Genomic DNA, 27,143 nt, shown 5'->3' with positions numbered 1-27,143 from the left:
CTCCGGGGGGGGGGGCGTGCCTTACGCCCCGACTGCTGGCGGGTCATCCCCGCCTTCCTCGACCTGGGAGGAGACAGGAGGGGAAAAACACCAAAACAAAATGGCAAGGGAAAGGCCAATACGGAGAGACAGAGAGAGGAGAAAGAGAAAAAGAAACTCACCGGTTCTCTGATGCGCCGTCGCGTGGTCCTCAATCACTACTCCACCCTCTCAGGCGGACTGCAGCCGCTCCTCCCCGGGCGGACCGGAGTCAGACCTCCGACCCCCAGCGGACAGAATGCCCCTCCGTTTTCCCGGCGTCCCGTGGGGACACTCCTCCGCCCCTGGCAGCGGCCCTACCACTCCAGGCGGTCGGGGAGTCGCTTCCCTCCTCCCCCCCCCGTGGACGGCGGTCTTCTCTCGACCCCTCCGCGTTCCCGGGGGACGGCAGGGCACTCCTCCGCCCCCGGCAGCGGCTTCCTCGCTCCAGGCGGTTGGGGAGTCCCATCCCCACTCGCCCCGCATCCGGGTGGTCGGGCTCCTCCGTCCCCCGTCGGACGGCAGCGGCGCTCCCCTGGGTGGACGGCAGTGTTGAGGATTCTGCGACGGGAATCCCTCCTCCTTCCCGGGTTTCGGCACCAGTGTAAGGGGGTTCAGTGGAAAGGAGGAGGCGAGAACTAGCTTGACAACTTAAATAATAATTTAATAAACAACTTAAACAAACACACAACCAAAAACCACACAGTACAGCTGCCTGCAATTCTGTCTCTCTCGAACCTTTATCCCTCGTGCACCCCATCAAGCTGATTGGGTACCGGGTGTGTCTCATTCCAGCCCAGCCCCGCCCTCCTCGGCTCTACAGATGTATCCGTGGTCACCACATTTGGTCTATAAACCTGACTCAGCATCACACCCTGCTGATAAAAGTTTGGAGCTGTCCATGGTGCTAGAGAAGCCAGGCAGCGGCGAGTCATGGGATGTGACCCGGATGCCAAGCGTGATTTAGTACATGGTGTTTGAGCCCAAACCGGGCCGGGAAGATGAGTGATGAATGAGCTCCACCTGTGTGCCACACTGGTCTCACGATCCAATGAGAAGCGGCGGGAGTATTTGAGGAGAGGAGACGGTGGCAGATGAGGGAGAGAGAGACACATGAAGCTGTCTGTCTGCGTGTCAGTTTTGTTAGTGTAATGCCAAGAGCAATATGTGTTGGTTATAGTGTTATAGTGTTTAACGTCCACTGAAATGTGTCACATTTGTCAAGCCGGTCTCAGCTTCCTCCTTGCCCATCTCGTGTACTTTATTACACTGGTGCCGAAGGAGGAAGGATGCTCCGTCAAGGAGTCCTCGCCACTGACTGAGGATCGCGATGCCAAGGGAGTGCTCGATCTGGTGGTGCTGGGGCTCTGCATCAACTGGCAACCAAAAGGGATGACTGAGGGATCCAGTGCCATGGCCCAACGACGCAGATGGAAGCACAACAGCGAGCTGAGGTGGCCAGGGCTAGTGGTTGAATATGGAACTGCTTGTCCAAAATCTCCTTTCTTTTTGTAATAGCTTTTTTTTTTGAAGGAGATAGAGACACGAAACCAACGTGATTCAATAGTCGTGGACAGTGCACAACTTTCACAACCTTTCATTTTACCCCTAGTGGTTGAATAGGGAACTGCATGCCCAAAATTAAGTTTCTTTTTGTAATAGCTTTTTGTTGAACAACATAGAGGCACGAAACCAACGTCATTCTATACAGGAGGACAGTGCGCAACTTTCACAATCATTCGTTTTACCCCTAGTGGTTAAATAGTGAACTGCATGCCCAAAATTAAGTTTCTTTTTGTAATAGCCTTTTTGTTGAAGGAGATAGAGACATGTAACCAATGTCATTCAATAGAGGAGGACAGTGCTCAACTTTCACAACTTTTAGTTTTACCCCTAGTGGTTCTGTTGGCGGACATCTTTGGAATGCTCCCGGGGAGCTATTTTTGTACGTAAACAAGCGGCATGCCAGTGCAGCTCCTATCTACTTGAATGGGGAAAGACCGAAATCTCCAAAATGGTGGATCTTGATTATGATCAAAGAACATTTCTCAAATCAGCAGTAAAATCTGCTTCTTTACCTCAGATTATGTAAAAAAACATTTCCTCGTCTTGTTTAGTTAATGCACATGCGCGTTCTCGAGTTGATTGACGGGCGATGTCTGTATCTAAAAGGTGATTGGATTTTTTACCTCAAAGCAGATCTTCCGTTCTACATCTGTTGACCTTTGGGCACTCCAATTTCTCCCATTCATTTGAATATGAGTGACTCTTAAATGACTCTAAAGAATCTCTTGGCTTGCAAACCACACAAACCTAAACACCTCCTAAAGCAGAGTGCATGATATATATTCACTTCCTGGTAACTGTTGAATATATGCAGCGAGAAGACACTTCTTTGTCCCTAGTCTGTACAAGTGTCTGAAATTGTGGCATGTCAACACTTTAAAATATGCCAAAAATATACAAAATTAACAACAAGCTAAATCTAAAAATTTGTTGAATAAATGTCTTATCAAATGATCCTCTGGTGAGCACACTCCAAAAACTTGCCTATATTTCAGATTTACGCATTTCAATTTCATTACAAAATTCCATGAAATTTTCAACTAAATTAAATGAATAAAACCTCAATATATATAATTGTATTAATTAAATTTTTTATAAAACATACTAAATTCAATTTGAAGGAATTTTGTTATGAATTTTGTTTCTTTGAGTGAATGAAATTCTAGCCATTTATCCACCTAAATAATATTTAAGACAACTTCACTTATATCCATTAACAAAACACAGCAAAAGGTAATAACCTGCTGTACTCACAATTAGAACAACTGAACGCACCGAGTGCTGGGGTTAAAAATTTTGTCTTGAGGACCGCATCTGTCCAGTTATGTATGCACTTTTTAGTTACATCATTTAAATCTTTTATTCATCCTAATCCTAGGTAAAATCCTTTTCTTAAATCCATTTCCTTCTTTTACCCTTTGAGTCTCAGAGCTCTGACTGAATTACATAGCAGAAAACATTTTTCTAATTAGGAAAAAAGAGCAGTTAATTGGCCAGACAGCGTAACTCCTTTCCCCACCTTCCACCTGAAATGTTCAATTACTCACTTTATTTATAAAGTGAGTAATTACTTTATTTATTTTATTTAATTTGCAATGTAGTTGAAAATGTAGGTTTGCAAAAAAAAAAAAAATAAAAAAAATATATATATACATTTAAAAGATAATAACTAAATTATAAAACATGGTTCTAATACAACATTTTGACAGAAGGGGCACAGTTGTCTGGCTGAGGGGGCACTGCTAAAACTAAAACTAAAATGACCTCTCAAAAGTAATTTATTTTTATTCAATATTATGTCAAGAACAGCTCTAATAGAGAGCCCCTGGACTCAAGATGGCGCCAAGTATGGCTGCTGCTTTGCGAGCTCCGACACAGCATTGTAGTGTTTTGTTTGTTTTGTTTACAATTCTTATGTTTTTTGTCTTGGATGTTGTCTGCCTTATTGTCTGTGACAGACAAACACTTTTGGACATTGGTTCTGCAATTACACACCGTAAACCGGACTTCAAATTCCTCAATGCCGAACCGCTGTTTACGAACACACCAGCGGAGCCCTTTGTCTGGGCTGCCCGGCCGCGGAAACGCAAAAGGAAAAGGGGAAACAGAGCCAACGTTCTCATCAGAGTAATGCGTCGTGCAAATCGACCCCCGCTACCCAGTATTCTACTGGCAAATGTTCAGTCTTTGGACAACAAGCTCTGCGAGCTGAGAGTGTGGATCTCTTTCCAACGAGAGACGAGGGACTGCTGCATTATCTGCCTTACAGAAACTGCGGAGATTCCAGACTCAGCCATTGAACCCGCGGGGTCCTCCGTGCACCGAGCGGACAGAGCGAAAGACCTCTCAGGTAAAAGCAGAGGTGGTGGTGTATGTTTTATGATCAACAAATCCTGGTGTGATCAGAGTAACGTACATTCTATCAAGTCTTTCTGCTCTCCTGATCTGGAATTTCTCATGCTTCTGTGTTGACCATTCTGGCTACCGAGGGAATTCACACCGGTCATTATCACTGCTGTCTACATCCCGCACAAGCTGACACAGACCGGGCACTCAAGGAACTGTATGGGATTATAAGCAAGCAGGAAACCATGCAATCTGAGGCCGCATTCATTGTGGGACTTTAACAAAGCCAATCTCAAATCAGTCACACCAAAATACCACCAAAACATTCGTTTTAACACACGAGGGGACCGGTTTTTGGACCATTGCTACTCTCCTTTCCGGGACGGCTCCAAATCCCTCCCCTGCCCACCATTTGGACAATCAGACCACTCTTCCATTCTGCTTCTGCCTGCTTACAGGCAGAAACTGAAACAGGAAGCACCCACCCTCAGAACGATCCAGTGCTGGTCAGACCAATCAGACTCTATGCTACAAGACTGTTTTGATCACGTGGACTGGGAGATGTTCCGGTCCGCCTCTGATGACGACATTGAGCTTTACGTTGATAGCGTAACGTGTTTCATCAGAAAGTGCGTAGAGGACATTGTTCTGAGCAAAACAATATGGATCTACCCGAACCAGAAACCTTGGATTAATAGCAATGTTTGTGTGGCACTTGATGCCCGGACCTCCGCTTTTAATTCTGGGAACATGGAGGAGCATAAACAAGCCAGTTATGACAAGCATATTATCTTGCATATTATCAGAACAGCAAAACGTCAGTACAGGAACAAGATTGAAGGACAGTTTAACACCACCAATCTAGAAGCATGTGGCAGGGAATTAATATCATCTTAGACTTTAAAGGGAATAAAAAGTCCGCCATGAACACCGCTGCCCCTCTCCCGGATGAGCTAAATACTTTTTATGCTCGTTTCGAGGGAAATAACATCGCCCTCGTGGAGAGAGCTCTCGCGGCCGAAGCTACAGAGGTTAGTTCACTCTCCGTCTCTGTAGCGGATGTAACACAATCCTTCCGACGGATGAATATCCGCAAAGCCGCAGGTCCAGACGGCATTCCGGGCCGCGTCATCAGAGCGTGCGCGAACCAACTGGCTGGTGTTTTTACGGACATTTTCAACCTTTCTCTCTCTTTGTCTGTAGTCCCCACATGCTTTAAAATGTCCACCATTGTGCCTGTACCAAAGAAATCCAAAATCACTTGCTTAAATGACTGGCGTCCTGTTGCTCTGACCCCCATCATCAGCAAATGCTTTGAGAGACTAATCAGAGATTACATCTGCTCTGTGCTGCCTCCATCACTGGACCCATTGCAGTTTGCTTACCGCAACAACCGCTCCACTGATGATGCCATTGCATCTACAATACATACTGCGCTCTCCCACCTGGAAAAAAAGAACACTTATGTGAGAATGTTGTTTGTAGACTACAGCTCAGCATTCAACACCATAGTGCCCTCCAAGCTTGATGAGAAACTCCAGGCTCTTGGCTTAAACAGCTCACTGTGCAGCTGGATCCTGGACTTCCTGTCAAGCAGACGCCAGGTGGTTAGAATGGGCAGCAACATCTCCTCATCACTGACCCTCAACACTGAAGCCCCGCAGGGCTGTGTTCTCAGCCCAGTCCTGTATTCCCTGTACACACATGACTGTGTGGCAACACATAGCTCCAATGACATCATTAAGTTTGCTGATGATACGACGGTGGTAGGTCTGATCACTGACAATGATGAAACAGCCTACAGAGAGGAGGTGCACACTTTGACACACTGGTGTCAGGAGCACAACCTCTCCCTTAACGTCAGTAAGTCAAAGGAGCTTGTGGTGGACTTCAAGAGAAGAGATAGAGAACACAGTCCCATCACCATCAATGGAGCACCAGTGGAGAGAGTCAGCAGCTTCAAGTTCCTGGGTGTCCACATCACTGAGGAACTCACATGGTCCATCCACACTGAGGCCATTGTGAAGAAAGCTCATCAGTGCCTCTTCTTCCTGAGACGGCTGAGGAAGTTTGGAATGAACCGCCACATCCTCACACGGTTCTACACCAGCACTGTAGAGAGCATCCTGACTGGCCGCATCTCCGCCTGGTACAGCAATAGCACCACCCACAACCGCAAAGCCCTGCAAAGGGTGGTGCGAACTGCCAGACACACCATCGGAGGTGAGCTTCCCTCCCTCCAGGACATATATACCAGACGGTGTGTGAAAAAAGCTCGGAGGATCATCAGAGACTCCAGCCACCCGGGCCATGGGCTGTTCTCACTGCTACCATCAGGCAGGCGGTATCGCAGCATCAGGACACGCACCAACCGACTACATGACAGCTTCTTCCCCCAAGCAATCAGACTTTTGAACTCTTGATCTCCCACGATCAAAATACATCAGCACTGCACTTTATTACTCTTATATCTCACACCGGACTGTCATAAATTATATTCTCTCTTAACAACACACTGGCAACTTACTATCAACCGACAGCCTGAATGTCAATACAGTACAATACAACCTACTGTACATATTATATATACTATATATACTATTTTTATTGTATAATGTGTATTCTATATTGTGTGTATTGTATACTGTACATTGTATGTTATCATTTGTATATTGTGTTATGTGTAATTATGTGTATATTAGATTTTAAATTGCGTTGTGTAAATCTGATGTTTATTGTAAATTGATATATGTCTCATCACTGTCACGACTACTATGTTGCTCGGAACTGCACCCAAGAATTTCACACACTATTGCACTTGTGTATATGGTTGTGTGACAATAAAAGTGATTTGATTTGATTTGATTTGATAATAAGCTAAAACAAACAACAGTACATCATTATTTTACGACATAAAGGTCAGTCAAACTGGACAATTTCAACTACTTTGAAAGTATCTTCAAGTGCAGTCACCTAATCCATAAAAGCTGTTATTAAGCTCTCATGAGGACCGCCACAGGAAAGTAACATCCTGAGTTAAACCTGCTGCAGAGGATAGGCTCATTAGACTTACCTGCTTCAGAAATCTGAAATTAAATGGGATTGCAGCAAAAATAAATGTTTCAGAGTTAAAGAAACTGACAATTCTCAACATCCAATGTTCAGAGGAGACTGCATGAATAAGGCTTTCATGGTCGATTTGAAGCAAACAAACCACTACCAAAAAGGACAACAATAATAAGAAGAGACTTCATTAGGCACAGAAATAAGAGCAATGGACATTAGACCTGTTGAAATCTGTGCTTTGGCCAGATGAGTCCAAAGGTCAAAGATGTTTTAGGATCCAACTGCCTCGTGTTAGTGAGACGCAGAGTAGGTGAAGGGATGATCTCTGTATGTGTGGTTCACAACTTAAGGCATGGAGTAAGAGGTGTTATGATGTGAGGGTGATTTTATGTTGACACGGTCAGTGAATATATTTAAAATTCAAGGCACACTAGACCAGTGAGGCTACCACAGCATTATGCAGCACTACCCCATCATACCTGGTTTGTGCTTAGTGGGTCTATAATTTATTTTTCAACAGGACAATGATACAAAACACAAATCTAGGCTGTGTAAAGGCTAATTGAGCCAAAGGAGAGTGAAGGAGGGCTGCATTAGATGACCTGGCCGCTACAATCACCTGACCTCCACATAAATTGAGTTGAGTTGTACCACAAAAATGACAGAATAACAAGATTGTGCAACGCTATAATCATGGCAATGGGTGGCTACTCTGAAAAATTAAAAATATAAAATATATTTGGATGTCTTTCAAAGGTCACTTTTTGCTACAACATGATTACATATGTGTTATATCGTAGGTTTGATGCTTTCAATATTATTGTACAATGTAGAAAATATTAAAAATAAATATAAAACCTTGAATGATTATTATTGTCCAAACGTTTGAATGGTACTGTATATCATTTTGCATTATGCACAAACATTTTTAACTCCACCAAGTCAAGTGTCAAGTCAAGTCAAGTGGCTTTTATTGTCATTTCAACCATATGCAGCTTGTACAGTACACAGTGAAATGAAACAACGCTCCTCCAGGTCCATGGTGCTACATAATACAACATAAAAACAACATAAAACAAACATAAAACTATGTGAGACTACACAGAACTAAATAAGACCTACACATTACTACATAAAGTGCACGTGTGCAAACAGTACAACATGGTATAATAATTGCTAAAAACAGGACAATAGGCAAAGTAAGAGACAGTGCAGCACCGACTAGCACACAGTTCTAGTGTGAAAGTGTCAGATAAAATAGGTAGTGCAAAAGACATAGCAATATGTGTGCTGTGAATGTAAACATAACATACTATGACATAGTATTCAGCAGATAAGCTTATACTATGTTTGGACATAGCATTTATTGGAGAAGTATCCAGGTAGAAAGTGACAAGAAATTAAATACAGTATTTTTATGAATACAGTAGCAGCAAAAAATTCGGGTAGATAATACAGAAATGTGCAAAAATTGCAAAGGGAGTCGGATGGTGTTCAGTTGTGTGTGTGTGTGTGTGTGTGTGTCAGCCCAGTCTCTGAGTATTGAGGAGTCTGATGGCTTTGGGGAAGAAACTGTTACACAGTCTGTTCGTGAGGGCCCGAATGCTTCGGTACCTTTTTCCAGACAGCAGGAGGGTGAAGAGTTGGTGTGTGGGGTCTTCCACAATGCTGGTGGCTTTGCGGATGCAGCATGTGGTGTAAATGTCCATGATGGAGGGAAGAGAGACCCCGATGATCTTCTCAGCTGTCCTCATTATCCTCTGCAGGGTCTTGTGATCCGAAACGGTGCAATTTCCAAACCAGGCAGTGATGCAGGATGCTCTAGATAGTCCCTCTGTAGAATGTGGTGAGGATGGAAGGTGGGAGATGGGCTTTTCTCAGCTTTCGCAGAAAATAGAGACGCTGCTGGGCTTTCCTGGTTATGGAGCTGGTGTTGAGGGACCAGATGAGGTTCTCCTCCAGGTAAACACCAAGGAATTTGGTGCTCTTGACAATCTCCACAGAGGAGCCATCAATGTTCAGTGGAGAGTGGTCGCTCCGTGTTCTCCTGAAGTCAACCACCATCTCTTTTGTTTTGTCCACGTTCAGAGACAGGTTATTGGCTATGCACCAGTCCTTAGCCACTGCACCTCCTCTCTGTATGCTGACTCGTCATTCTTGCTGATGAGACCCACCACGGTTGTGTCATTGGCGAGCTTGATGATGTGATTCAGCAGAGTGAACAGCAGTGGACTGAGCACACAGCCCTGGGGGCCCCAGTGCTCAGTGTGGTGGTGGTGGAGATGCTGCTCCCGATCCGGACTGACTGAGGTCTCCCAGTCAGGAAGTCCAGGATCCAGTTGCAGAGGGAGGTTCCAGCAGGTTCAGCTTTCCAATCAGGTGCTGAGGAACGATTGTGTTGAACGCTGAACTGAAGTCTATGAACAGCATTCGAACGTATGTTTCCTTTTTGTCTAGGTGGGTGAGGGCCAGATGGAGGGTGGTGGCAATGGCGTTGTCTGTTGAGAGGTTGGGACGATACGCAAACTGCAGGGGTCCAGTGAGGGGGGCAGCTGGGTCTTGATGTGCCTCATGACGAGCCTCTCGAAGCACTTCATGATGATGGGTGTGAGTGCAACGGGACGGTATTCGTTGAGTCAGGACACTTCTTCGGTACAGGGACAATGGTGGTGGCCTTGAAGCACGTTGGAACGATGGCGCTGCTCAGGGAGATCTTGAAGATGTCAGTAAGAACATCCGGCAACTGGTCTGCACATCCTCTGAGCACTCTGCTATGAATGTTGTCTGGTCCAGCAGCTTTCCATGGGTTGACTCTGCATAGATTTTTCCTCACATCAGCCATGGTAAGACATAGCACCTGGTCGTTGGGAGGAAGGGTGGTCTTCCTCGCTGCCATGCATTCTGCACCTCAAACCGAGCATAGAATTCATTCAGTGCATCTAGAAGGGAGGTGTCACTGTCACATGGTGTCATGTGATGTTCTCCTGTAATTGGTGATGGCCTGGATGCCCTGCCACATGTACTGCGTATCGCTGATGTCCTGGAAGTGGCTGTGGATTCTCTGGGCGTGTACGCACTTTGCATCTCTGATGGCCCGGGACAGTTTGGCCCTTGCTGTTCTTAGGGCCACCTTGTCATCTGCTCTGAAGGTGGAGTCTCAGGTCCTCCGCAGCATACGCACCTCCGCAGTTATCCATGGCTTCTGGTTGGAGTTTGTGGTGATGGTCTTGGAGAAAGTGGCATCATCGATACACTTGCTGATGTAGCTGGTCACTGATGCCATGTATTCCTCCAAGTTGGTGGAGTTGCCATCAGTGGCAGCCTCCCTGGACATGTGCCAGTCAGTGTGCTCAAAACAGTCCTGAAGAGCAGAGATGGCTCCTGCTGACCATCTGATGAGCCATCTGTATGCTGGAATTAGCATAACAAAGATGTGGTCTGAGTAGCAGAGGTGGGGGCGGGGCTCCACCCGGTACGTGCAGGGGATGTTGTGTAAACAAGATCCAGCGAGTTTGCCCCTCTCGTTGCAAAGTCCACATGCTGATGGAATTTAGGGAGCACTGACTTGAGATTCGCATGGTTGAAATCTCCGGTGACAATAAACAGTCCGTCAGAGAGAGTGTTCTGCAGTTCTCCATCATACTGTATGCTAAAGGTATCAGTCATTTGAAATGCTCACTGTCCTCCTATTACAAAAATGTTAATTTTGGGTGTGCAGTTTCCTATTCAACCACTAGAGGTAAAAAGAATGGTTGTGAAAGTTGCGCACTGTCCTCCTCTATTGAATTAAGTTACGAGACTTCTTCGCTGGAACACTAGAGGGTGCGGGTGATCCTCGCTGCAGGTGCTCAGAGTCAAGCGAAGAACGTCCTGATGAGTCTGCAGGGAATCCCATCCGCTGATGGGTGTCTGTTGACGGCAAAGAGCAGGCTGATCAAGATGAGATGATCACTCGTTGTCAAGACGAGACGATGTTGGTCTTGAAGGAAGAAATTCTGAAGACATGATGTTTGAGCACCCGCTTATATAGGCCAAATGCACGCCTAAAGGACGGAGCTCAAATATCATTGCCAATCACAAGATTGCCATTATGATACAAGGGGTTTTCCCCATGGCGTTCAAATGCAAAGTCAAGTGAACTGTATCGATAAGGAACTCCAGATAACATGAGTTAGTTAAAATTAGATGTGATCTACAAGCTTTTTACTGCTTCAGTGGATGCTATTGAAGAGTCTGTAAGTCTATCCCTCACAGCCTTGTTTTCCTTCACGTCAAAAATCAAAGATGGCACTACTTTGAATATGAAGGCTACATGTGCATGGAGCTGAAAGCCTTTTAATGTCTGCTAATGTGTGTGCAGACAAATATCAAAGAGTCAGAAGAGGAAAATATACACAACCCATGCATCTGCTGATAAAACAGCAGTCATACACAATAAACGCTTCCAAAACTTTAGAAAGTCTTTATATCCCACCTTGGGATGGTTTGCTATTAAGCTTTGTACAAACACTCAGTTTATTTTGCTTTGTTAAAATTTTATTAGAAATGCAGATTGTCTTCCATTGTAACATTTTACCATATATGTCATTTTTCATAAAAGTACTAAACAAGGCCAAACAAAGATAAATGTTCACCTACTCATGTTCATGCATAATGACACAATGAATCAAAAGCCAGCAAAACAACTTTAAACAAACTTAAAAATAATAATGATTAAAAAAGCTAAAGAATCCACAAAATTACACTGTTCCTCATTCAGGCTCATGCAGGATTCACTTTGATCAAAGTCACTGTGCTCCCATAAAGGAGGGAAAAGAGGAAGAGGATGAGGAAGACACAGGCCATATTCCAGGACTCTTCAACACTGTCCTGTGCAATATCATCATGTTTGTTCTCATTAATAAATATAGCCTCTTTGAATATTTCTGTACAGAGCAAACCAAGGAAAAAATAAGTGCACATTTTTCTATTTTAACAACAAAATAAGAATCAGACTGGTTGCCTTAATAATATTGTCCATAATAAAGAACATTTATCTGATGAAAGCTTATGTTAACATGTCACTGCACATTCCTGGACTTTAACCTCACCACACTTCAACTGTAATCAATTACAGAGTTTACCACAAGTTTATTGGCTTCACTTTTCCTTTGTCACTAGGCTTGAAAGATAATACTTGGATTGTTTCATCACATATCTTACATACTTTTACAGTTTTTCTCAATCGCTCTGGTTCAGTTCTCAAATGAGAATTCTTTTTTTCAAAACAATATGTTCAAATCTCTGAACAATTAGTTTCTTGTTCACACCAGATTTGAATTTCTTATTAATTTAAGCAAATTTCTCGTGTTTTGGTACATGTGTGCAAAAGAGTTGTACAATTGTCTACAATTTGCACAATAACTAAATGCACATGGCTTGCTGATCAAAACTGATGAGTTAATTCTCAGTGAAACTGTCATACTCTTCACAACTTCTATTCTTTTATTGTGTGAGCCATCATATGCAAAATGATCCATTCTTTTATCAAAATCTGTCAGACATACATGTATAATCCATAAATATCTATGACATGGAAAGTTTGTGATGTCTGCCAAATCTCTGGACAGACCAACAAGAGCGACAGGATGTCCACCAAGACGATGGGAACTTGTAGTCTTGCATACTGTGAGGTGGTATAATTTATTGTTTTTTTACAGAACTACCACAGGTTTTTTCATTGTCCCAGGTTTTCTTTTTTTTTTTTTTTTTTGCATGGATGTCATTTTGTGGCAATTTTCTGTTCGCTATATATATATATATATATATATATATATATATATATATATATATATATATATACACACACACACACACACACACACACACACACACACACATACATATATTGTATACATATATAGAAAATTGCCACAAAAATGACATCCATGCAAAAAAAAAAAAAAAAAAAAAAAAAAACCTGCAACAATCAAAAAAACCTGTGGTAGTTTGTTAGTTCTGTATATATATATATATATATATATATATATATATATATACACATATATATAAGTAGCCATATCACCCTGCAGCTCTCCCCTGGTTTCACACTAATGCTAAGCAGGGTTGAAGCTGGCCAGTACCTGGATGTATTAGGGAGGCCAGCAGGGGGTGCTCACCCTGTGGTCTGTGTGGGTCCTAATGCCCCAGTATAGTGATGGGGTCACCTTGGTGTCCTGGCCAAATTCCCCCCGTTGGCCCTTATCTATCATGGCCCCCTAATAATCTCCATCCCTGAATTTGTACCAGGATGGCTCACACAATGACAAAAAAAAAAACTTTTCATTTTGGTGGCATTGGCCAATTTACTGACACAATTACTAAGTTTTTGAAGCATGAATTAAATGTTTTGGGTGAGTTACTACATTTTGCAGACATGCAATAAGAGTTGTTATGTCCCATAAAACAGTTGTGACAATTGCACTTACAGTTTAGAGAATGTTAAGACTGTTTCAAAAAAATGAGCCAAAGCGATTGAGAAAAATTGTAAGATGAATTTAGGTTTCATTACCTGGTTTTGAGATGTTAAGCAACAGCGTATCAGCAATATGAGTGACTCTGCATGAATACACCTCTCCAGGTGCCCAGTCTGAAGGTAAGAGTTCCAGGTGACTTTGGATGCTAAATTTTCCATCAGGGCCTTTTGTAGGGCCTTTTGCAGGGCTGGTGAGCCTATAGTCAGGCAGCTCAGTCATGCCCAGCAGCCATGTGATGTTGATAGCAGATGGGCTGAAGCCAAATGCCAGACACACCAGCTTATTAGAGCCCTGCAGCAGCTGTGCAGATGGAGCAGAGTGGATCAATGAAGCTAAAGGATAGTGAAAAGAATAGATGTGATGCAGAGCATGGGAAGAGAGGTATAAGTATTGCTACTAAATTCTGATTAAATTCATTATCATGTAATATATACAAGAAGACGTAAATGTGAGTGGTGGTAGATTTAAGTTCAAATCTCTCTAGGGACACTTTTTTCTGATACAGTAAATGCCACTGTGTCTGTGTACAATCTGAGAATCAATGTTAATTTCAGATTACATTTACAGCAAATCTAATCTATGATATGATACAGTATACAACCAGAGAAGTAAAGTTTGTCAAGACAAACTTTGATGTTAGTGTGACAAAGCCTTGTCTGAAAGATTAAACTTGTTTGATTGTTTGATGGCTATACGGGGTTCGCACACCAGAGGCATTTGTCGAATGACATGGCGCGTTCAGCCCAATCTCATGAAAATTTGTACATAATTTACGAGTTGGCTATTTCGTATGATCTCGCATGATTTTATTTGCATAAACTCGTATGACTTCATCACGTGCAAATTTCCGGATGTGTAATGCGGAAGTAAGCGCAAATTCTGTGCACGAGGCATAAAGGACATGCTTATTAATATTATGACCTTACCCAAACCCCTTACCTAAACTTAACCAATCAGTAGAGTGTGTGAACATGATAGGAAGCTGTTGTGTGTGACAGAAGCAAGTAATTGTTGCATATTAGATGAAAACGATGTCCAGCGACATAATTGGCTGTAGTGAAATTCATAGGAATTCAAACGAGTGCAGACACACGATATCATACGAATTAGCCAAATTTAGAAAAGTTGAACGAATCCTAACGATTTCGCTGTGAGAGTGTGTTGGCGCATTTTAAAATTTGAAACAACTGTTTCAACATAAATTATTTACTTAAGCGCATTCTTGAACAAGGAAAAACCTTGGTAACTTTTGTGTGTACTACCTGTGCTGTGTCCTAGCTGTAATGTGAGAGCAACTCAAAGGCATTTTGAGGGTTTGTTTACAATTGAATTTTTGACAGTTGGAGTTTGAATTATTGAGCATTCTGTTTAATGTCACAAGATTTTTTAGATATTTGATCGTCCATTGTGCAAAAACCGTACGTCTGGTTAGTTAAAAAAGACATAGCACACTATTCCAAAACAGTCTGAAGGTCTGTGGCAAGTTTGGTGAATGTAGCTTGAAAGCTCTTGGAGGAGTTATGCTGCATTCATGTGCTATCGGAATTATCCTACTTCCCACTTCTGAAGTGGTAATTATGAGTATTGTCAGAAAGAACAGGAAAAATGGACGAAGGCAGGTTCATTCATACATATTACTTGAGGAATTTTTATTTTGACACCGAATACATATTACTCAGTTAGCCTGCTGACAATAATGGCATGTTGGTCAAATACAAGCTATTTTTATGGTTTAAAAATTTATAACATGCATCAAATGGTTGCTGATATACATAAATTAATATGGCTGAAATGGCAAGCACTAAAGGCCAAAGTATACTTGGCGGTCCATGATGCTGATCGATCTGCGCACAATAAGCATAAATTTCATCATAATCCAGTCCGCACGGCCTGACCGCGCACAGGCCAGATTTTCTCGACTCGCGGACGCGGTCATCGTCTGTGCGCATCGTCTGAGCATTCACCGGCCATTGACTCTACTACAAGAGTATCACAAAGAAGTTGTAGTGGGCATGCATCAAACGTGTTTGTATTCTCTTGCGGTCAGAAGAGTATCCTCAGTCAACTCAGGCAACTCAGTCGACCAGGCGTGAGCCGATCCGGAGCACGCAAAAGCTAAGTATACCTGGGCCTTAACAAATAGCTTCATTAAAAAAATTTAGAAAACCTGTCATTCACTATAGAAACCCTACTCTCCTCCGTCATTTTGAAAGCGTATGTCTCCTCCCAACTTGGAAACTTGTGTATTAAAATTATCTCTGAGTTTCACAGTCGTAATTACGTAATTATGACCCGTATGGGAAATAATTCCGATAGCTTGTGAAGGCAGCATTATTTGCTGGATTTAAATAAAAAATTAAAAAACCTAAACCAACTTTGTCGAATAGCAGTATGTTGGCTTTGTCAAGCCAACATAAGTAAAAATCCTAAGTAAACATTTCCCTAATGGCACCCACCATACAAGTTTTCCAAAGTGGCAATAATTGAATCATTGGATGACTCATGAGAAACAACACAGGAGTATTTGCCCTCCATCCACTGTGATGCAGGCAGTTTTAGGGCACTGTGCATTGAATAATATCTTGCAGTGTGAGCAACCACAGGACTGTTAGTAAAGCGAGACACATCCAGTTGGGTCCCATTTAGTTGCCAATGCACAGAGATATCAGATGGGAAGAAACCAGTGATGAAGCATAGAAGACTAACATCTTGGGATCCAGAGAGATCACTGTCAGAGGGTCTCAGGATTCTGACAGTGGGTTTTTTGGGGTCTATGGACATGAGACAAACATTACTATATATACTGTATCAAATTATTCTCTTTAGCTGCAGTATTGATGAAGAAGAAATTAGTGTCAACTTCTTAAAATGAGCAGTGCCACTGTACTGTATGTGAGTGCTTACCTCTGGTTTTTGAGATGTTCTGCTGCTGTAGGTTGCCAGAGCACAAGTGTTTAACTTGACAGGTAAAAAGAGTGTACAAATGCCATATTCTGACTGGAACCTTCAAAATACTTTGCATGCTTTGAGTGCCATTTGCATGATCTTCAGGACGTTGTGTGTAATCACGCAAATTGGAAACATTTCCATCCAATTTCCATTCGATGGAGAAATTGACACCTTGTCCAATAACCAAACAGGTCAAAGACACATCTGTCCCATTTTTCACATCACTGAGGGAAGGACCCAGTAAGTAGACATCTGCCAGCTGACTGGAATGTGCAGTCACTGTTGGACAGTAAACACATTTGTTGAATGTGTGAAATTATTGGGAAACATTCTTGCATAAGTTATGAGATTGTTCCTTACTGTGTGTGCCCTGCATTGGTTGAGAAATAGAGGTTTGACAAGGTTACTTAGAACAAATAAAAACGGTTTTGCTGTAGAATTACATCAGTACACTGGATCACATCACAAAGTTGATGTTTCTGTATGTCTGAAAAAGCACCAGTAACTCTCATCAAATTGTTGTGTGACCTCTAATTGCAGAACAGGTGCAAATATTTATATTATCTCTAAATCATTCATAGTTACGCATTATTAGAATGTTATTTTTAGAAATAATATGAGTGAAAAGATATCCATCACATGTGATGTGTTTTACCTGAACAAATACTGGTATTAGCAGTTTTCACAATGTGCCGGTCAACAATTTCACAGGTGTAAGCCACCCCTTGACTCCACTCTTGCTGTAGCACCAATATCTCACTGTACACTTTCACACGTCCATCTTTCCTTATTGTGAAATCTACAACTGTGTCAGTTTTCTCTTGAGACTTTGAGAGCCATCTGATCTTTGGCTTGAATCCTTCCCCAGTACACACTAGTTTCTTAGGCTGTGAACAAGACTGACCCACACTAGGAACAACCAAGAGCTCTATAGTAGGATCATCTGGGGTGGGGGAAAATTGTATTTGTGTCAAATGTCCCATTAGAGAAGAAAAGAAAATTTACAGAAAACATAACCAATGTAATCATAATTGTACTGTAAACATGGTATAGTTGAAATGTTGATGGTCACTCCCTACCAAAAAGGTTTCCAGTGTGTTTTGATACCCAGTGGTTGATCGAACTTGTGTGAACTTTACAGGTAAAGGTGTTTTCTTTCTTGTGGTGCTCACTAGGTATTGTGAATTGTGTGGCCAGGGAATGAATGCTTTCAGAAGGGGTCAAATCAAAATAATTGACTTCTGAGATATCTGCACCATTTGCCTGGAAGATGACACAGGCCTCACCAGAAGGGAGATCTCTTACAACACACTCCAGCACAGCACTGCCTGCCTCTGTTGATTCTGTGAAAGGCCTCCTGATTTCTACAACAGGAACTTTCTTTATGTCATCTGAGGAGCAAAAAATAAATATATCCTCATGGCATGTGGTTTTTTGCAGTAATCTAAAATGTCATCAAGTCACATACAGTAACATGATCAGTTCAAAATAAAGAACTTACTGGCTTCAATAACATGCTCCTCTTTTTGGAAACAGACATGTTTAGCTGTACAAACAAGGGTCTTAAGTTTCAACCATGTTTCTGTGGGTAAAGTCAGGTTGCTCACAATTGGCTTCATTCTGATATGGGGTAGGACAGGTTTGCTTTCACTAGTGGCTTTTGTACTTATTCCATCTATCAACCATGAGACTTCAGTGTTGTATGGTGCTTCAACAATACAAGAAGTTGTAACTTCACTCTCCTTCATAATGTCTCTGAGGTGGGGTTTCTTTACATGCATCAAAAATTTTGACAGAGAATATGCTGTATGGGTGAAAGGAATTAGTTTAAAAAATATATAGTATGTGTATTTAAATATGTATATTTAAATAATATAACTATTTTAAAGCTTTTAATTCAGCTGAAAATCTATTTTTTCAAAGTCATATCATAATGCTTATAGTGAATAATGCTAAATTTACTATCAAGCATGTCATTGTTTTTGAAACCTAATCATTATTTGCTTCAATATCTGTTTAACATACCTTCGCACACATTATATGTTTGCTTGAGGATTTCCACAGAGCTGAAGGTGGCTTGACAGGTATACTGTGTGCTTTTATTTTGAGTAGTAATAATCTGATGACTTATACGAGTGAAGGTTTTCTGTCCTTTTTCATTGTTCTGAAACTTTTCATCAGGCAAAGAAGGTATGATCGGCTTCTCATTCGTAAACCATTGTACAATAAGCTGGTCAGGGTAATAGGCCTTTAATTTGCACTCCAATAGGATCTTGTCACCATCCTCTCTACTTATCAGAGTAATTGTGGGCCTAATAATGTGCTTTTCTATGAGAATAGAAATTAAATTAATTTAGGTAATGTGACATAATTACAATTTTTTTTTACATTTTTATGCATTTGGCAGATGCTTTTATCCAAAGTGACTTACATTGCACTTATTACAGGGACAATCCCCCTGGAGCAACCTGGAGTTAAGTGCCTTGCTCAAAGATACAATGGTGGTGGCTGTGGGGATCGATTCTGATTACCAGTTCAGTGCTTTAGCCCACTATGCCACCACCACTCCATACATATATGAGGTACAAAGTTTAAAGTTTGGCAAAATGTAAGATCAATCTATAAAATATATTTAAAGAGATTTAAAAATAATATGTCCTGCAATAAATAAATAAAGCAAATTCAAATGAAATGCTGTTAATGTATTAGTGGGGCAGTTATTTACATCATTACAAATTTTCACATTTCAGATCCTGGAACAGAAGGAAGATGAACAGGGCAGGAAATGAGAGATGTGCTTGAGAGAGCAGAGCAAATAGCAGATGGAAGCGTTAGGTAACACCCAAGCCCAAAATAAAGCTGAAACAGCCACCAAAAGCAGAACTGAAAAACATTTGCATCTCTGGGACATAGTTGAGCACACCTGCACAGGAAGACACATTTTCCATTTACAAGAAATAACTGTCCTGTTATGCAATTTGTAATTGTTATGCAATTAACATGAACTTTTCACATTAAATAAGGATGCAGTGTTTCACTCACAAACTGAAATAAGATTTTAAATAATAATAATATAATAATTTCATAATAAAGGGAATATTCCAATGGCCAGTAAATACTCCTGTGTGTTACTAAAAGTTTTTCCTTATGTAGTCTATGTAAATATATTTATAGCAATAAAGTGTAATATGATTTCTTAATGCAAATCATACTGTATAAGTGTTTCCTTAAACACTTTGGCATGTTGACTCAGATTTTATAAAAACGGGATATAAAAAATTACAAGACTAATGAAATAGTTTACTTTTTTATTAAAGCAAAAGTTATAAATGCACAATCACATATTTACAAAAAAAAAAAAAAAAAAAAAAAGAGTATCTGATAAAGTCAAAATCTAAAATCTTTTATGAGAATCAAAGGGGCTGATTCATGGATGTCCTTCAGAGATGGATCTCTTATTTCACCTGAAAGTAGATTATGACATCAATTAGAGCAGGAAATGAATGCAACTTATGTTTAGCATGAAGAAAATATTTGTGAATAAAAAAAAAAATAAAACAAATCACCCATAATCTCTCCCTATGCTTATAATAACATGACTTGCTCAAAATCAAATTTACGTACAGTACACCTTCACTCTTAATTGATTATCCTTAATTAGTTTTTAGCAAAAAATAAATAAAATAAAAAATATGCATAAATAAAACAAAATTTACAAATCTAAAGGTTTATACCTTAACAAAAGTAGCACCTATGCTGTAGAACAAGGTAATGAGAAACAGAAAGACAAAGGTTACAGCAGTGCTTTCAATGCCACTGTCATCTGTGTCAGTTGCTTCATACAGGGGATGCTCTATCCACACAAGCCACGCTGCAGAGACAGAAAAGAACATACAGATGATCTAGAGAATAAAAGCACCACTGTCCAAGACAACCATGAGTTAAAGAGTGCAGCATGTTCCCTCATAATTAGTGTTTGTTTTTTTTGTTTTTGTTTTTGTTTTTGTTTTTTTTTTTGTTCCCTACCTGTCTATCCTCATTTATAATTAGACTGTGAAGGTGAATTGATGACAGGGATATGCAGTAAAAGGAAAAAGACTGAAGAGTTATTAAACTCCAATTTTTTTTTATTTTTTTATTAACACTAAGTGTGAAATTTTATTATTCTTATCTGCCCTTTTTAATCTCTTGTTTTCTACATTCAAAAAAGGTGTAAAACTATGTAAACATTGGTGACCCCAACAACCTTAAATAAATTAGCAAAAAGGTTTTGAATGTGTCTTGGCATGCCAAAGATGAACCAATATGCACTAAAGGTTTTACCTGACTATGAACAGGACTGTATGAACTGATTATGATATGTCTGGATGATTCTAACCTCAAAAGAGCTTTGTACAAATGACAAACAAAAACGAGATCATATGCACACACATTGACAGTCATTTCTTCCCATTATTAAGCAACAATTTATTGTGCTTTGTGTATTTATATCCTTCTGTCAGCTAATGCTGTATATTTTACCATCTGAATAAAATTATGTAATTATTCATTCAAATACTGTATATTCCTTAAAAGCGCTGTCAAAATGACTTGCTTTGGTGTATGTCATCATAATTCAGTTTTTTCTTTTATAACCAAAGTTTCTTGTTTTCTAATTTAGATTTTATTCAAGATCCAACTAAAGATACATTTTAATTTTGTGTCCTTTAAGAAAGAGAACAAAGAAAGCATCTGATCTTTCTGGAAAAACGTTATGTGTAGTTTAAGATGTTTTTGGGACATTTTACGCTCACATACACTGTAACAGAGATACATAAAATTGGTATGATAACATATTAACTGCACAGGAAATATGCTTAGTTTTTTTTATTCGTTTTTTTTTTCTTCAATGTGATGTGCATGAAAATGTTTAAAAAGCACAAGAACACAAACATTAATGACAAACACAATAACAAATATGGACATGTCATTTAAAAAAAAAAAACAGTACACAAAACAAAAAAAGATGAACACTTAACAGGCATAATAGGCAGACACCACATACATAAAACAGTCTATGCCTTGCATGGTGCAGCGGTATCCAGACTTACATTAATTATACTAGACTTATCAGTATTACTGTCAATAGATCTTGATAAAACTCGCATTGTTTGATCAATGCTTTCATGGTACACTACACAACTGTACAATGTACCCTCATTCCACTTAGAAGAATCAAAAGTGAGCTGACTGTAGATGGAAAAGTAGTTATTGATCTGCATTGGGGTGGTAGTGTTTTGCTTGTACCCGCCACCCGATTTCACAGGTTCATCATTAGCAAGCCAAGACACAAACACCTCCTTGGGATAGAAGTCCTTCACATAACATGTCAGGGTCATGGTTTCTCCTTCTCTGTGCTCTGGGGGTGCTAACATGTAAATAGTGGGTCTCTTGTACTCTCCACCTAGTAATACAACATCACAATGAGGGCCAGAATGCTTTGTAAGTCATTGAATCTCTCTTTATGTTTCCAACAATATCTGCATTAATGCAAGTTCTCATTATAGAATTTGATATAAAATAAAAGAATGCACATGTTAAACATAAAAAGAGACAATGTAGCTCATCTAAATGACTATTAGACAATTATAAAGCAAAACACAAGAAATATGTAAAAGCAAAGTGTTGTGTTAAGAAAAGAAAGCAAAACCCATACCATTTTCTCTGGAGTACAGCTTTTCTGCAGGCACTACTAGTAGACTGTGTTCCACAATGCACAAAAATTCTGTGCCATTGCTCCATTCATCATAACCTATTCGAGCGACAAGTTCCAGATTCTTTTTGTTTGCGATTTGTTCTAATTCTTTGATGGAATTTTCAGATTTTCTCACTTTAATTTCCATTTTGGTAAACCCTGCCACCTCTCCTTTAACTTTACACTTCAGATCTCCTGCTTTGTTTTTCAGCATGTCCTCAATGGAGGGAGGGATTATGTCAATAGTAACTCTAGGATCCTCTACGTCGGTGACTATTTATTGAAAGCATACAACAGAATCAAGGACAGGCAAACATAATATAAAAAAGTAGAATTTTTAAAACACTTACAATACTCAAAAGAAAACATACCTGTGTATTCAGCCTCTTTCATTTCATTCCCAGCCTTGTGCTCGAACACGCACTTAATTTTGGTGTTTGGATTCTTCCATATGTTGGCATTGATTTGAAAAATGCTTGCGGCACTATATTCGGTTATGCTGCCCTTCTTCTCATCTAGACATTTGTCTGTTACCCCTTTTTCCACCTCCTTACCATCCTGAAACCACTTAAATGAGTGTTTTTTAGGCGAAAACTGCTTGGCTAAGCAGATGAAGGTAGCTGTTCCATTGTCTAGCTCCATTTTTGTAGGAGCTGTTAAGTACACAGATGCACGCTGATCTGGCGGCGGGGCTGGCAACATACAGAAGAAGAAGGCAGAGAGGACATGAAAAGCGACAGCAAATAGAGCAACATGCTTTATTAAGCAAGCAAATGAAAGAGTCTTGTAGATGACTTTGTATGTCAATGTTAGATGTTGTGTATTTAAACTTAAATCTTTTCTTTTTTATTTTGACATTTTGTTTTTAGGATGAAATATATGCATTGCAATTCCTGGCTTGGAGTCTGAAAGCATAAGTGCACTCATTACTGACTGTACTAAAAGGAATCATGTGCATTTCCAACGTTTTAGACACTGACGTGAGATTTGGATGAATGACAGTTGTTTGACATGGGAAACAATACCTATAATAGCAGGTAACTCTGCTGACATTAAACAATTCAGTGATTTGACAAAACCAAAACGATTGTGTTTGCATATCTTTTCCAAACGTGGTTCTCAATGGAACCTTAAACCAAACAGTATAGTTATTTTATATATAGCCTATATATATATATATATATATATATATATATATATATATATATATATATATATATATATATATATATATATATATATGTGTGTGTGTGTCCTAAACTCTGTTAAAATGAAATGTGACGACATGTAGTAACTTACCTGGTTTCTCAAGAAAAGCTTCTGCCATGCCAGCAGAATTTTTGGCTGTACACTTGTAAGCTTTTTTGGCCACCCAATCACTATTTTTCAGGCGTATATGGCTGATTTGGGTGTAGTCTCCATTTTGCCCGATTGCTGGATACTGCACGAATTCATTCAGCTGGTGCTTATTAGAATCCGTCCATTCGAAAGTAAGCGAGTCAGCAGGCGAGAAACCTCTTGCCATGCAGCCGATAGTCAGGAACCCATCGGAATCAGGATTACACTGAGACATGGCTAAGAGTGACTGCGGCGCAGATGGTTGAGCTGCAACGACATTACATTTTCCTTATATATATATATATATATATATATATATATATATATATATATATATATATATATATATATATATATATTTAAAAACAATATTGCAATAAGTAGATAATCATAATACATTTGAACCAACTTACTACTGGGACTTCCAGAATGATTTGTTTCAATATTGTAATTGTAACACACATAATGTGAATTCTGAAATGCATACATTTTATAAAAACAATTCCAACTTTTTTAAAGGAAAATTAATAGCATTACAGAACAATGAACTTGTTGCATTACTTGGAAATATGAAATCCTAGAACACATTTTCAGGGGTAGGACACAGTCAAGTTCAAAATAATAAAGAATTTCCGCATTCAAGAGGAATAATCATTTGCGTAGTATAATTTCATAACAAAATTCCATCAAATGGAATTGCGAAACATAACTTTTAATAATAAAAAATATATATATTTTAAGTTGAATTAATTTAATTTTAATATTAGCTACACAATTACATTTGATAGAATTTTTTTTATGAACTTGATATGTGTAAATTATAAAAATAGATTAAAATATTTTTTTAGTGTGCATACTGTCGACAAAAAAATATTAAATAACGTTTCAATATATATGCTGAATATATATATATATATATATATATTACATTTAAAAAACGGCATTTTCTTCAGGCATTTGTAACCAAAACGTTGCTATTTATGCTGAATCAATATTTTAAAGCTACGGGACTTTTCTTTCGAACAATTGAATCATAAAACTTTTTATGTTAATATCAGCGGTATGCAATCATCTCATGGAAAATATAACATTAGAACAACAGAAGTTTAAACATATCAGACACATTCTGTGCAATTATTAAATCGGTCTTTTTTCACTAAGGCTGATTTCAAGAATAACTGATTGTACAGATTGTGCAGATAAAAGGAAAAGGCGAAAAGAATGAACAGTGAAAGTAGTTGTTTTCCGAATTATTGTTACTTGTTTTATGTTCGTGTACGTTGTATGAGGCTAATGACCATACATTTGAAAGAAGCAGAACGAAAACGAACATAATGCGATAGAGATAAATATCATATAGGCTAATAAAAACCAATTTTAAAAGCTAAAAGTTACATTCTGTCAATATAATTTTCTTGCAGTATAAACCATAAAACCTACCGTTTGTAACTGTGACTTTGGTGCCGCTCCCCCAGTATTCGAAAGCCCAGTTACACAATGTTCGGATCATATTTTATCGTAATATAAAATGGCACATAACCGGAGTCTGTTGAATGTAGCCTATGCCTTTGTTTTTGCTTTATTCTGGAATACTAGAAAACTTCAAATTACGCAGTATTGCGAATTATTCTTAATTAATTGTGAATTTTAATATCTTTGCGTTTCTGTCAGATTTGAAATGACCAATGCACTGACTCTAATTGTTGATGAATACGTAAATCTCAGTTGCAATGTTGCTCTGATGAAGATTTATTTTTATTTATTTTACAAATTGACTGAGTAGATCTTTACAAACTTCTATTTTATTTCGGTAGATCATAAATATTTAAATATGTTTCTTACCTGATGATACAGTGACCATAGTTCCTTTCCCCCAGTAGTCGAAACCATTGTCACATTGACAGCTTTACTCAGGGATATTGTACAAAAAAGTAGCTACTAGGCTCAACATGACAAATCCCTTTCATAATCCTAACCCACAAAATTTAAGTCCCTTTCCTTTGATTCAGTCTAGGATTTACTATTGTAAAACTGACCGAAAAACACTGCTCCACAGGAATAAATATATTTACAGTCATTTAAAACAGATAGTATATGCTATATGATTAGCTAAAATTAAACTCCTTACCAGATGTCACTGTGACCGACGTGCCTTTTCCCCAGTAGTCAAAAGCAGTGTAATCACTGTGATACTTTCAATACAGTTCAGTATACAAAAAATGCAAACGCAATTTCTTGCCAGATAGACAGTAATACATTTTAATAAAATATAATACGTCCATCATCTTGATGTTTTCTCGCGGTCAAAAAGGTAATTATTCTAATTAAGCTATTGCTATTAACTTTGTTGTTTGTTGGTTTCCAAACAAAACAAACAAAATGATCTTCTTACCTGATGCCACAGTCACCATTGTTCCTTTTCCCCAGTAGTCAAAAGCACCGTCACAGCGGAAAGATTTATGGTACTACCCATACCATTACCCTAATTCTATATTTTACGCAATTTACGCATGTTGTCGTGACCGCAAAGCGTAGCATATTAATACGTTTTTATTACACTTTTTCAGTAGATTTGTTTGCTTGCACAGACATATTGAGTGCGGTACCGATGTCCCTTTATTCTCCTTAAATTCAAAGTGGTATTGTCTAAGTAAATATGTTATGTTGTGACAGAGTTGTTGCCTGATCTTCAAATGAAATAAAAATCAACAGGCATAAAACATTAAAAATATCTTACCTGAGGAAACGGTGACTTTTGTTCCTTTTCCCCAGTAGTCGAAATAGTCATCACAGTGACTGATGCCTCTGGGTTACTGACCAAAAACCCACATGAGCAACAACGTTCTTGTGATCAAAAGAACTTAAACCTAACATTTGTTATTTTACCATATGTTCAGAGAACATTCTTTTAAACAGTTGTAAGGCCATATAAATGATATGGGAATGTGTTATATTTTAAGAAGTTCTTAATCGCAAAAACCTACAGAGCAATTCTTATTATCAACTCTTGTGTTTTGCATCATTGCATGAACATCAAAAGACAGATGACTCACTCTGATTTCCAGATAAATTTCCCGAAACATCTTGGAATTTTACAAGAAAAGATTACTCTTCAGGCCCTGAGGCAGCAAAACAGCTTCTCACAAATATAGCTTCACATCAACTATTTATACTTTGGGTAAATTTTTGGTGTTGGACTATGTCTTCTGTAAACAAGCTCTGTCCATCAAGTTTGTCTCACTTATCTACAGAACATTGGTGATCTTCAGCAAATGTTAGAAATTCTTTTTCTATTGAAATAATTGTTCTCTCTGTGCTAACCTCCCCCCACACACAAAACTTAAATAGACTTTCACTAAAACTGGCAGGGGATATCTGTAGGGGATATCATAGACCTACCTATCAACTGCTGACGCTAAAACATTGCCAATCTTCAACTCTTAGAAATGGGAAAGGAGTGAACAATTAAACAAGTGCCTCTGACATTTCTCTATGCTTCACTGTCATGTTTTGCCACTTTTGAAAGCCCAAGAAGGGTGCACAACATAATTCAATTTCAAACTTAAGTTTGAAACATGGTTAGCTTAATTCTGTTGTTGTCAACCTTTGTT

The 27,143-nt window shown here is 39.3% G+C and overlaps 1 gene segment (V, D, J or C); it reads right to left on the bottom strand.

The window, feature by feature from the left end:
- Positions 1-11,524: 11,524 nt before the first annotated feature.
- Positions 11,525-25,639, bottom strand: LOC127450670 (Ig heavy chain C region, membrane-bound form-like). The segment is given in 10 exon segments: positions 11,525-11,921; positions 13,547-13,843; positions 15,968-16,282; positions 16,416-16,739; positions 17,116-17,403; positions 17,540-17,851; positions 17,962-18,264; positions 18,486-18,788; positions 23,494-23,799; positions 25,375-25,639. Coding segments are annotated over 10 exon segments (2,631 nt in total).
- Between the last annotated feature and the right edge of the window lie 1,504 nt (positions 25,640-27,143).

Source organism: Myxocyprinus asiaticus, chromosome 13, assembly GCF_019703515.2.
Source record: "Myxocyprinus asiaticus isolate MX2 ecotype Aquarium Trade chromosome 13, UBuf_Myxa_2, whole genome shotgun sequence".
Taxonomy (NCBI): Eukaryota; Metazoa; Chordata; class Actinopteri; order Cypriniformes; family Catostomidae; genus Myxocyprinus; species Myxocyprinus asiaticus.
The sequence above is the reverse complement of the archived record's forward strand: the minus strand, read 5'-3'. Positions and strand labels throughout refer to the sequence as shown.